Source organism: Natator depressus, chromosome 18, assembly GCF_965152275.1.
Source record: "Natator depressus isolate rNatDep1 chromosome 18, rNatDep2.hap1, whole genome shotgun sequence".
Lineage (NCBI taxonomy): Eukaryota > Metazoa > Chordata > Testudines > Cheloniidae > Natator > Natator depressus.
Genome location: NC_134251.1, coordinates 12,752,597 through 12,765,604, shown reverse-complemented (window position 1 = coordinate 12,765,604; position 13,008 = coordinate 12,752,597). Strand labels below are relative to the sequence as shown.

The window sequence follows — 13,008 nt, the reverse complement described above, 5'->3', positions numbered from 1 at the left end:
CTGTGACTTCATCCTTTCCTTAAAGTTGGAAAAATGAACAGGTTGAGATTAGTGGAACAAATCTAATGCTGTTGCTTCACTAGGATGAACTTAACAAAAGGTCTTTTCAGTAGAGATGGGTAGAGGGGAGAACCAATTCATTTATATAGGCCATAGTTTTCTTCTAACCACATTAGACCAAAGTGGGGTTTTGGCAGCAGCATCCCCTGCAGGATTGTTTTTGTACAAGGACTTGGGGAGACTTGGTTAGTTGCTTCTGAAAGAAGTAATTGTCTCAGTTATGACATTCCGTTATCTGGGTGTATCGGTAAATGTGAGGCCAGTTTTTTCTGAAAGATGTCTGTCCCTCCCTCCCACTTTTTTTTTTTTTTTTTAAAATATGAATAAAGGTCTTTGCAGCAGCAGTCTCTGTTGGTACCATACATGCTGTGTAGGAATCTTCCATTTGGCTTCATCCAAGAATTGGTGAGAACAACTCACCAGGATGAAGAGATGTTTAAACAGGTAAGAGGCTAGTTCAACTTGCAAGCATTAGCATACTCTACAACTTAGTGCATGAACTATCCAAGGGAGTGGCTGTCCAACTCTTTGTTCTGCAGATCACATTTTGAGACCACAGTTTGAGAACCATTGCTCCCTGGACTGGCAAGTAATTAAGTAATTGGGGGAGTTTGCTGTCTCTCTTGTTTCACTTGTTAAAGGGATTCAAAAAGAATGACTGAGCTCTGTATGAAGTTTTACTCAAAGTAAGCAAATCTATAAATCTATAGATTTGTTGTGTAAAGAAGATTCCTTAATAAGCAGCACTTTTTTAATGAAACATTGAAGCATACTACCAGAAATTTTTTTGCATACGATAGTATCCCATTGTAAGGCTTTGTCTTGGACTGTCACTTTTCAGATCATTCTATCCAAATTTCCCTGATCCATAAAATAGTGAACTTCCCAAATCACACACTTAGAAATGTTAGTTTTTGTCTATCTTGCCAAGGACAGAATGAATTAATAATATAATAGTTTGCATCTACAACACTTTCACCCCAAGGATTTATAAGCACTTCATGAAAATTAATTAATTAATGCCTCACAACACCCCTCTAAGATAGGGAACCATTATTATCCCCTGTTAGAAATGAAAATGCTGAGACAGAGAGTAAACAACTTGCCCTAGATGTCAGGGTGGGTCAATGGGAGAGCCAGAAATTGGAATCCAGTTCTCCTGATTCCTAGTCCTGTGCTTTAATTACTAGGTCACACTTCTACTTCACAATTTAATGCCAAAGCAAGTCAGTCAGGTTGTTACTGGCTCTAATTAGCGCACCCACATGCTATGACATGATTTACTCACAGCAAAGCAGCACTCAGAATGGTATAAAATCTCTAGTATCTTTAGAACATGGTTCTCAAAGTGCAGAGAACAACATTTGGAGAGGTACACAGCAGGGCTGGGGCCAGCCCCCATGGGGGGCGGGGAGGGAGCTCGTGCGCCACACTTTCAGCCCCACTCTGCCTCCAGCCCTGCTTCGCCTCTAGGCCCAGCTACTCCCCATTCCCATTTCTGCCCCCCAGCTCCACTGCTGAGGAAGCCTTGGCTGTGCAGTAACAGAGGTGGGGCGTGGACAGATTGTATACTAGTAAGGGGGGACATGACTGGAAAAGTTTGAGCACCACTGCTTTAGAAAATGTAGAGAAATTCTTACATTGTATTAACTCCTGAAAATTATACTGATACGAGTGAGGAGCAAATGCATCAACAACAGTAGGAACTGGCTTTTGGAAAAGTATTTGATCACTACGAACTCCTCTGCTTTTAATTAACATGATCATGTGAATGAGAATCCAGAAGAAATATTATCGTTCCTATCTGGAATTAAATATCAATTTGCAGAGATAAAAGGTCACTTAATTTACGTGTTAACTCTTATTCGGGCTCTTGTTATCAAACGTGCTTTGACCTGGAGAGTGTCTAAGATACTGTGGGTATGTATACATTGCAGCTGGGATCCTCTCACGTGATAGCTGTACTCAGGCTCGCCACTCAAGTTCAGATCCACAGTGTTGGGCGGGGTTGTACTCAGGTGGCTAGCCCATGCTATTTTTAGGATTACTCTGGGGAAATTCTGTACCAAAAAATAAAAAATTCTGCACACAATTTTCAAATTCTGCAAAAGTCTGCATATTTTATTTGTCAAAATGACACAATATAATCACACCAGTTTCAATTATTTTTGGTTATTTATTTCAAAATACCTGTCAGCAAGTATGTCCGTAACAATACAGACAACAAAAAAGAGTCAGAGTTTTTTGAGAAATAGATTCCTTACTAGGCATATTAATACAGAACTCAGAGTAATAATTCATTTAAACTACAATAGAGAACTGTATTTCCCACACTGCTCAGAAGCAGTGCAAATCCTTGGAGTCAGGGGTAAAGGAGGCGCTGTGGGAGAGGGAAGTAATTGTTCAAAAGGAACCTGGGTGTGAATTTGGAGGGTTGTTGGGTATGGGTGAGAAAAATATGGAACTGTTTTTTTGGGGGGGTGGGGAGGGACAGTTAGGGAGCTTCCCCCATGCAGACCCTGGCTGACCCCTAGCCTTTCCCATTCAGTCAAGCACATCTGTCCTGTCCCCATGTGCCTGTGCACCCCTATGTGTCCTTGCAACCCCCATCCACACGTGTCCCTCCACCCTTTCCCCTGTCCCCATTTGTCTGTGTGCTCCCACTCAACAACTCCCCTGTCCCTGTGTCCCTCCACCCCTTCCCCCTGTAGCACTGTACTCCCCTCCCCCTTTGCCCATGTGACCCTGCACCTTCCTCCCCCTGTGATGCTGTGCCTCCACTCTCATTCAGCCCCTGCCCCAGTCTGTCCTCCTCCACTAGCCCTTATGAGCCCCTGTGTGGCGCCCCAGCAGCCCCACACTCTGTCTCCCAACCTGGCTCGCTGCGAAGAAGGCTCTGCATCCTTTCTCTCTTCCCTCGCTGGCTGGGAGTGGCTGTTGTGGTTTATCGCCACAGCGCCCGCTGGTGGGCAAAAGGTGGAACTGCAGCAAGATTCCAGCCGAACCTTTTTTCTGTGCAAAAAATTAAAAATATGCACAGCTCATTAATTATGTGCGTGCGCAGTAGCACAGAATTTCCCCAGGAGTATAGCCTGCTTGCTCAAGCAGAGCTATCATGTATCTGTCTGCCCAGGTTGGGAGGCACATACCCTGTCAGGGATTGGCTATGGAACATGGTTAAGATCAAGATTGGAACCATGCCCCTAACTGGATTAGGGAACAGCCTTGTTGTAACCAGGCTCCCTAACATGATTTGATGATGATTTTTATATCTTTATCCAAGAGACCCAGCACAGTTCTATTTGGGTTCCAGTGGTCACTCCTGTATTTTGTAAAACAAATACTTGATTTTTATTCCAGAAGGAAAAATTCGATATGTGATTGGGCCCTTGTAACTGGGTGGTGTTACTTCTTGGTTCATCATTTTCTCCCTTCTTCCTTCCTCCCTTGCAGTCTCAGTGACTGCTGCTGTTTTGTTTATGCCTATCACAGTATTAAAATTTACCGACACAGGCATAAAATCTACTTGCCCCGAAAAATACTATTGTGCTGTATATAATCACTATTAACTCCAAGTTAATGGGTCAATAGAGTACTGCAAGGCTGGGCTATCAAGCTGTTAAGGAAGCCCCAAACGCTTTCTTCTTGGCAATAATCTCTCTTGTATTTTTATATTTTTATATTACATGATTTCCACCTGTGGAGAGTTTGCTAGATCAAGTCCCTAATCTTGTTGTGGCTTTACCATTGTTGATCAGCTGTAGTGTCTCTCTGTATGTTCCACTAGCTCTATGACCAAGTCCAGATTAGTATGTTGTTTGCATGGCTAGAATTTTTTAAGACTATAATGTAAGTTCTTGGCACTGACCAGGAAAACTTTTCAAGTGCTCACATGTTTGGAATATTTAATTGTTTGTACAAGTGAATTCTCATGTACAGACATCAAGTTGATCTATCATTTACACTGTATTTGGATGTGTTGAAGATGCATGCCAGATGCCCTTCTCAAAATGTAACCAAAAAGATGTGGTCTCATGGGCTGAACTTCATTGCCTTAAACATAAAGGAACTGGATTCAGGTTGTACTTCTAGGTTTGCTACTCTTTTTACATTTAAACATTACTATTTATTTTGAAATAACTTACGTAAACTGACAGAACAGACTTTATATTTTGTTTCCTTCTGTGGACATATTAGTATTTGAGATGTGAGCAGGGGTTTTATGCTGCCCGGGGCTGTGGCTTCACCTATGTCTTATTGGTTCCCATTCTGAAGTGTATAAGTAATGTACTTCTGTTTTTACAGATCTTTATCCCTATCTTACAAGGCCTGGCTCTTGCTTCCAAAGAGTGCTCCCTTGATAGTGACAATTTTAAATATCCCCTTATGGTAAGGACTATTCCTTTTTAGCAGCTCTTGCTTTAAGATACCCAATATTTGATGCAGACTCTGTTCAAAGTAACTTTAATTAACCCTGCTTGGCTTGCTTCAAATGTCTCATTGAACATTGACCTCATGTTGGAAATGTCAAGTGTTATGAGGTGAGTAACAAAGAGTAATGACCAGCTGGAGTCTGTGGCGCTCATAGTGTCTCAGGCTTAATGTACAGTAGACATTATGCAAAGTCTATTCAAATGTTTATATCCTGGTGATGCAGATGAGAGATGTGGTCTCGCCCATTAGTGCACATGCCATGTTTTTTAAAAACTAAATAAATCCCTTACTTGTTGTTAAAAACCCTAAATGATCAGAAATAGAAAAAAAAATGTACTATACTTTCCACTATTTACTTCTGTTTGTTTTTTTTGTATTGCTCTCAGCCTAGCCAATTAATGTCCATTATTCTGTAAACAAAATGAATCAAACCCATGGCTGTCTACTGTAGGAAACTCATGGCAGTCTGACGACTGAAAAGTGACTTTATTTTACTCAATAGATCAACTCCCAATGTATCTTTGAGGCAGAACTACTGATTTACTGACACAACCAAACTTTTATTCTTGTAGGCAACATTGCTGAGCCAAGTACAGATACAAAACAGCAAGCAGGATTCTCCTCTATCCCATTTATTGTAGATAAAATCAGATTGTAGGATCTCTTACTGATGATTTTTTGAACCAGAAAGAGGACTGCTTCAGATTTGGGTTGAGTTTGCAGTTCTGCCAATTAGCTTAAACCACTTTGGGACTTTGCAGACTAAGCAAATTTGATGTCAATGATTCACATTTTAAAAAAAGCTTTCTCTGCTTGTTCCATGTTCCCCTAGTTTCAGGCTACCCCAACCTTAAATAATTTGAACCCCTTGTGAAATTCAGCTGTCAGCTTCAGCATAGGCTAACAACACTTGCTGGAGTCTTTTCTGCAGAGCCTTGAAGTGGGAAAGGGTGGAACAGTAGTTTACTTGATACACTGTAATAGAAGTATGAAAACATATAATACAAGGAGTGGAACATGTACAAGCTCACGTTATTTTTGCATTTTGAAAATCCTCCTTTATAGCCTCTTTATTTCCTTCTCCTCTGCAGTTTAGCTTGAGTTAGAGACTGTAGATAGGATTCTTTGTTTCAGGCCTCAGCATTCATCTGACGATGTTTCACTTTGGGTCGGAAGACAAAGGCCTTCGTGTGTGTAGGACAATAGCCCTGTTTATTACTCTTACTGACTCTTTTGTATGGCAGTTTAGGAGTTCACCAACAGGATCATTATGTATCGAACAAGCAAATAACTTGCCCCGCTAATTTTTTAAAAAGTATGATATTTGGCTTTCTTGAGGCAACCTGAAAATACACAAAAGCTGAGATAGTTGCAAGGTGTGCATCAGCATATTTAGATCCTGTTTCCTTTGTAGACAATTAATGTTTTACCATTGACTTAACTGGAGCAGGATCTGGCCTTTTAAGCATTCTAACATGTTTATCTTTTCACTGATAGCCAGGGTGCTCTGGGAAATGCACCTGAATGAACTGTCGTTTTTTTTTTTTTTTTTTTTTTTTTGGTTGTTGTTTTTTGTTTTTTACAGGCATTAGGTGAACTTTGTGAAATCAAGTTTGGGAAAACGCACCCTATATGCAGTTTGGTAAGTGTCCGCACACCTAAATCTAACAATTTCTGCTACATAATACTTAACTTCTGCATAGCATTTTTGTTTTCAAAACATTCTGGAAACATTCGTTATTCTCACAACACCCTTAAAAGTTAGGTAGGTGGTATTCCTGGTTTACAGTTAGGAAACTGAGGCACACAAGTCTCTTGCTCCAAAGCCAGACAAAAAGTCAGTGGCTTCCAGGACTGGAGGCCATGAACTCATGGTTTCCATCCTCATATCCAATCCATTAGGCCTACCTCATCACTAATTCGCATGCATTTCTTGCTGATGGCATGGTTTATTCTTTATATTCTTTGGCAATACCAATCTAGTTGAGAATTGCATCCATTAGATGATGGACCATCCAGATTTCTTCAATAAGTTATTTGGGCCAGAGACTCTTGTTATGTGGTTGTGTAGCATCTTGCACGATTGGACCCTCATCCTCATTGGGGGCCCTCGGGAGCTACGGTATTTAATAGTAAGCAATAATTAAGATCTGTCCAAGGAAGAAGAACATCAATAAATTGAGTTGCCTCCCCTTGAGAAGAGAAATAACTGAAGTTCAGAGAGACATAAAACAAACATTGCTTTTCTTAGCTTTCTGAAGCACTACAGACTTCACCATTTTGCTACCAGTGTGATGGGATGATGAAGAATCAACAGAGTCAAATGCAAATAAGGAAAGAAGGCAGTGCAGATTGAAAAATGTCAGTGATTTGGCTGCGCTGTCAATGTCTTCCTGTTCCTTTTTTTTTTTTTTTTTTGGTAGGTCGTTTCTTTGCCCTTGTGGTTGCCTAAACCTGTAAGCCCAGGTGCAGGACGAGAGTTGCAAAGACTTTCTTATCTTGGAGCTTTCTTCAGTCTCTCTGTCTTTGCTGAAGATGATGTAAGTACTATGCTGTTTGTGGTCTCTCGTCTGGAGAAGAACCCAAAAGATGTGTTTGTACTCCTTGCAATTTTTTTTTCTTTCAGACTAAAGTGGTTGAAAAATATTTCTCAGGGCCTGCCATTACTCTTGAAAACACGCGGGTTGTTAGCCAGTCATTGCAGCATTACCTGGAATCTGCAAGGGTAAGTGTCCTGATATTTAATTGCTGCCAGAGGATTTTTTATTTTATTTTATTTTTTTTTTTAAATTTTTGGTTTCCATAACATGGGTGAAGAGTGTTTTATAAAATATAGTCCATCCACTAAACAATAAATTAGTTAAGAAGAGGGGGAGTGAAAACTAAGCAAGAAGAGTTTAACCAGAGAGCCACAAAATTGGAGATCTTTCTGTAAGCCCCCTACCCAAACCCAAGGAATATCGGTACTGTTATCACCAACTATTGATCATTCACAAACTTCTATCAACGTTCAGTTCTTGTGGGTGAATGAGTAAACAAGACTTGGTACATTTCCATAGTGATTAAGTTGCCATGATTTTTAAGCTATAATCTTGTGTAGATAACATTCTTCTGTAAATAAATATTTTTCTTACCTGGGATAGCTGTGTTCTTTACAAGAAGACTACAACAGAATACTAGATTCTGTATAATACTTGGAATATGCACGTGTCTCCGTGCTGCTGTTTTCATGATCTTGCTGTTCAGTGACATAATTTTCATTTAAAATTTCAGCAAGAACTGTTTAAGATTCTACATAGTATTTTGCTGAATGGTGAAACTCGAGAGGCAGCTCTCAGTTACATGGCAGCTGTTGTTGATGCCAACATGAAGAAGGCACAGATGCAGGTAAAGACTGAACTTTCTTCCTCTGATTCACGGCTGTAGTTAGCACAAATAGTTCGAAGTGATTGATGTGGTGGTAGTTTTAACAGAAGACAACAGACATTTTAGGGCCTGAAGCAACCAGGAATTCCATCTAGGCTATTCTTTCAATATTATTTTTCCGTACATTGTTCTTTTTTTAAATGAATCTAGTTTGCTCACTCCTCTCTGAGTACTGAAATAGCTAAATTTGTTAGTACACAAGTTTGTGCCTTTTTGTTGATATATGTTCTTCCTGGCTGCTTCCACCAACTGATTGCAAACAAAACCTGTTTTCTCCCCCAGTTAACAAACTGCCAAGCACTCACTTTATTTGTGGCTCTTGTAAATTTGAGTAATCCCTGGTGAGAATTGGCACAATTCCACTGAAGCAACAGGGCTGATTTTTTTTTTATCATTGGTTGGTTGATTTTTGCCTTGGTATAACCTGGTTGTGTATCCTAAATGTGTGCAATTTGAGGCGTCAGTGTCTTGAAGTCCCCATTTTCCATAGATGCAAACATTTTGAAACTATCTGCAGAACTGTTTTCTTCAAGTTGAAACAAAACTACTGGAAATGTTGCTTGTATGGTAACATTTAAGAACTGAAGCTTCGCTACTTTATGAATCTTTCCTGTTCCTGGCTGTCCCTATGCTAAAAAATTTTAAGAAGCCTCTTTGAGACTCTTTCCCCCTCTTTTCTCTCCCCTAAGTATGTGGGTTTAGTACTCATAAAAATGACTGGTGTTGGACATGCACAGGGCGGGGAGATGCTGTTAACAGTTACAGCTGCTCACATTCTAGTTAGCCTTAGAGGTCCTGATCCTTGTTTTGTTTTGTTTTTTTTAACCATGCATTGTGCATTAGCGATGGATGCTGAAGTCCCAGGCCTGCCAACTGCAATGGTCTGTTGCCTGCTGCTTTCTTCTAAGCTGGCATCTTCTAGCATTCACTTTCTCTCCCTTGTCTTGCAGACTGATGATCGGATGGTGTCTACGGACGGTTTTATGCTCAACTTCCTGTGGGTGCTGCAGCAGCTTAGCACGAAGATAAAGCTAGAAACAGTTGATCCCACCTATATATTCCACCCCAGGTGTCGCATCACCGTCCCAATGGATGAGACAAGAGTAAAAGCAACAATGGAGGATGTTACAGGCTGGATGGCTGAGCTTTGTGAGTAAAGAGCATGCATTTTCTACCTTTTCTTCTGGTATTAGGGATATTCCAAAATATTCACTACTGTAAATGTTTTACTTGGGACTGTCTGTTGCTTTTATAGCTTGTTTTAAGACTGCACAGAAGTGAGTTATTCGAAGTCTGAGCACTAATTCAGGGGTGGCCAACCTGTGGCTCCAGAGCCCCATGCAGCTCTTCAGAAGTTAATATGCGGCTCCTTGTATAGCCACCGACTCCCAGGCTGGAGCTACAGGTGCCAACTTTCCAATGTCCTGGGGCGTGCTCATTGCTCAATCCATGGCTCTGCCACAGGCCCTGCCCCCACTCCACCCCTTCCCGCCCCCTCCCCTGAGCCTGCTGTGCCCTCGCTCCTCACCCCTTCCCCCCCAGAGCCTCCTACATGCCAAGAAACAGCCGATCGGGAGGCGCCAGTGGATGGGAGGAGCTGGAGCTGCTGACATATTACTGTGGCTCTTTGGCAATGTACATTGGTGAATTCTGGCTCCTTCTCAGGCTAAGGTTGGCCACCCCTGCACTAATTCGTGTAGCTTTTTTCTTTCTCTCCTTCATCCTGTTTTGTTCTTTTTTTTGTAGACAGGGATCAGTCTCCATGTTCTGAACCGAAATTCCCAACAGAATGCTTCTTCCTAACCTTGCATGCCCATCACCTCTCTATCCTTCCAAGCTGCCGCCGCTACATCCGTAGACTGCGGGCCATCAGGGAGCTCAACAGGTTAGAAATTGTGTTAGTTACCTAGCATGTGTTCTACAGTTTTCCCTGCCACCTTGAATCGTAGGTGCTTTCCTATGTATGATTATGGTTCTTGCAAATTTGATGGAAATTAAAACTACAACTTAAGTAAATCCATGCTATGGAGTATTGGGGAGTTTTATCGATTGGTCAGTCTGCTGCTTTGATAGCTCTTGCAGAGTATTTTGTCTCTGCAGGTTCTGGTTGTGCTAATGTGCAATGGCATCGATCGTGAATGCCGTTTCTAGATAGGATCTGAAACTCTAGGGGTAGTCCTAGAGAGCACTGGACAGTTCTTGAAAGCATTGTAGGGTGTACAGAGTTGCAATGTTTTGATAGTTTAAACTTTGTTGAACAGTCAGTGGTATGATTGGGGATGTCGGTGCTTTAAGCCTTTTGCATTGCTGTGGAGGTGAATGCACATGTACCTCTGACATGCAGGTCATTGTAGTGATTGCTTGACAAGCAGCATGTCATCTCCTATGTCTGTGATGTTGTACATCTGCCTGCAGAACAGATTTTTATCTGTTCCTTGTGGCTATCAGATGATCTCCTTCATTCTATAAAAGCTTTCACAGTGAATTCTAAGGTAACTGCCTATGTAATTCAACTACTGGTTTGTCATTTTAAAAAAATTGCTTAAGTTCTGACACTGACATGAAGATGCTTTTGTTTTTCCTTTTTCTTGACATGAATCCAAATAAACTTTTTATAGCTGCTGGATCTCTAAACCTCAAGGAACTTTCTCAGTTAACATAAATAAGAGCAGATTGCACAGTATCAGTGTTTTCCACTATTTATAATTGCATTCACTTAGTAAAAGTCCCTTGACATTAAGATGGCAGGTTTGTTGGACGATTTTTGAACTTTATTTACAGTGTAGGCCTACAAAAGGCTAGAAAAGCTGTAGATACCTGTGTGTGAACAGTCAACACATGTTTTACACAAACAAGTGTTCTCAAATAAACCAGACCCTGGATTTAAAAAAGAAATCACTCCTCTTTTTCCTTATTTGGAATGTAGTGTTGTCAATCATGAGTTATTTCCATGCATGCTCAACACTTATCAGGAAACGCTTAGCCCTCTGTAAACTCAGGCCATATATTTTGATGTCACTAATGAAAGAATTAAGGTCAGATAATAATCTGCAGCAGATGGAGGCTGGGGTATGGAGAGAGACTAGTTTACATCCAGGTGTGGTAGGAAATAGAATCATAATAGTGTAGAATATAATATCTAAAATACATTAAGATTAATACAACATACACAAAATATTAATCAGCTGCTACTTTAAATGAATTAGGTCCAAATAATGAGACTTGAATAGCTTCGTGTGGATGATGTGACATAGTCATTACACTTCACTTTTATCCCGTGTTAGATCTAGGCTTACTGTGACCATGGTGGAGGGGGCAAAACTTAATCTTTGTTATAATGATGGGCCTTGCACTGAAGGGGAGAGCATGAGAAGTTTTCCCATTGCTTGTGCTCTTTCCCCACAGGCTTGAATTGTAATGGGGGTTGTGCATGGGGAAGGGGTCTGCCAAGAGAAATCTTTTTCTAGAAGGAGGTTGAGAGAGAGGTGCTGGGAGTGCATTTGTACCTGTCCTACAAAGGAGAGGAAGGTATTTTGAACCGTTCCTGATACCAACCTTCCCATCTTCCTCTAGTAGCTTCTGCTTTTCATCTCTCTGCTCGTATTTTGGGGGGTGAATTAGATATGGCCTTTGCTTGTCTGCCTGTCAGATGTTCTGGATCAGCCTTGCTCTAATACAGGGTTACTGTTCTTAATTACATGATTTTAACTCTGCTTTTTGTAGAGATTGTGAATTTGGTATAAACCAAGTATTTGAAATGTGATAAAATGATGAATGTGTCTGGAGGGGAAATCCTTTTCCCCACTGTCTCCCCAGTAATATTTTTTTGCTGTGGTTCTTGTTTGCTTAATGGAGTCCTCAATTGTGGAACTAGTGTACTTAGTGTATCCCAAGATTTTTGTCTTCCCTTTCAAAAGATGCAAGAGCAACTTGCTGTCCTGGTGAATGTGAGGGATAGTTTCTACTAAGCTGATGAATTTTTGTAATCTCATTTTTCTTTCTTCCCAAATTTCTTTCCTTTGTAACTTGAAATTAGGTAGAGTAAATGTTTTACCTGCTGTCAACATATGCCCCCTTTACTGTCACCACTAGTGATTTCATGTGGTTTACAGGACTGTGGAAGATTTGAAAAACAATGAAAGTCAATGGAAGGAGTCTCCTCTAGCTACCAGACATCGAGAAATGCTGAAACGCTGTAAAACACAACTTAAGGTTTGTAACTAGTTGGATGACAATTAACTGGCCCTGTCAACCGGTGTGGTGTGGTGGTGGTAGTAGTGGGTTTTTTTGTTTTTGTTTTTTTCCAACGGAAGAGGTGTGCTAGCAACCATGTTTTCATAGATGTTTCAAAATATCTTAGGTGTATAGGAGGATTGTTTTCAATATATTACACTGTTGTATGATACCTGTTGACTTAATAACACTGTATAATATGCACAGTACAATACAGGATGAGACTGCTTAGCACTTATAGAGCAATTCAAAATGTAAAAGCAGATTACAAGTCAGTTCTTGCAACACGCTTCTGAGAAATGATGATGTTGCTGTTTCCATTTCTCGGATGGATAAATAACGGCAAAGAGGGTGAGTGACTTGCTCATGGCTTCAGACAATTTCTATTTAAACTGGATTTAGAACTCCAGAGCTCCTGGCTCTCAGTCCTGAGCTCTTTCCAAAGTGGATGCACTGGAATCCTTCATTATGAATTTCAGTACCCTGTTTAATTGTTACAACTGTACATGGATGGCAGTTTTCTACTCTGTACCATCTAGACAGCTTTTTCTGACAATTTTTCAGATCTTCTATCTTCTTAACTCTCCTGTTCTTACTGTTGGAGTGTTTGCTCCTTAACTACAAGTCAGTGAAGGTTTTCTCCTTGTAGATCTAGTTGAGTTGTACTTATCTGTCTTTGTTGATTATATTGTGGGATTTTTTTAAGTGTCCTGTTCTTTGGGCAATGATAAAATATTGTGTGTGGAGGGAGGGGCAGAACTGTCTTAATTATTGGGAGTGTTAGTGGAGTGGATGGATTTGATCTTTATACTGTGTTTCTTGTATCTTGCTCTTGATTAGCCTTTTGTGTGCATC

The 13,008-nt window shown here is 40.6% G+C and overlaps 1 protein-coding gene across 1 annotated transcript in view; it reads left to right on the top strand.

Annotated features, from left to right (window-relative positions):
* The window catches only part of UBE4B (ubiquitination factor E4B), a 64,280-nt gene that overhangs the window by 36,653 nt on the left and 14,619 nt on the right, over nt 1–13,008 (top strand). Inside the window, exons 10-18 of the mRNA XM_074975183.1 lie at nt 390–504; nt 4,366–4,449; nt 6,080–6,136; nt 6,918–7,034; nt 7,121–7,219; nt 7,768–7,881; nt 8,871–9,069; nt 9,667–9,805; nt 12,033–12,132. Coding sequence (XP_074831284.1) covers nt 390–504; nt 4,366–4,449; nt 6,080–6,136; nt 6,918–7,034; nt 7,121–7,219; nt 7,768–7,881; nt 8,871–9,069; nt 9,667–9,805; nt 12,033–12,132 — 1,024 coding nt within the window. The remainder of the gene's footprint in view (nt 1–389; nt 505–4,365; nt 4,450–6,079; nt 6,137–6,917; nt 7,035–7,120; nt 7,220–7,767; nt 7,882–8,870; nt 9,070–9,666; nt 9,806–12,032; nt 12,133–13,008) is intronic.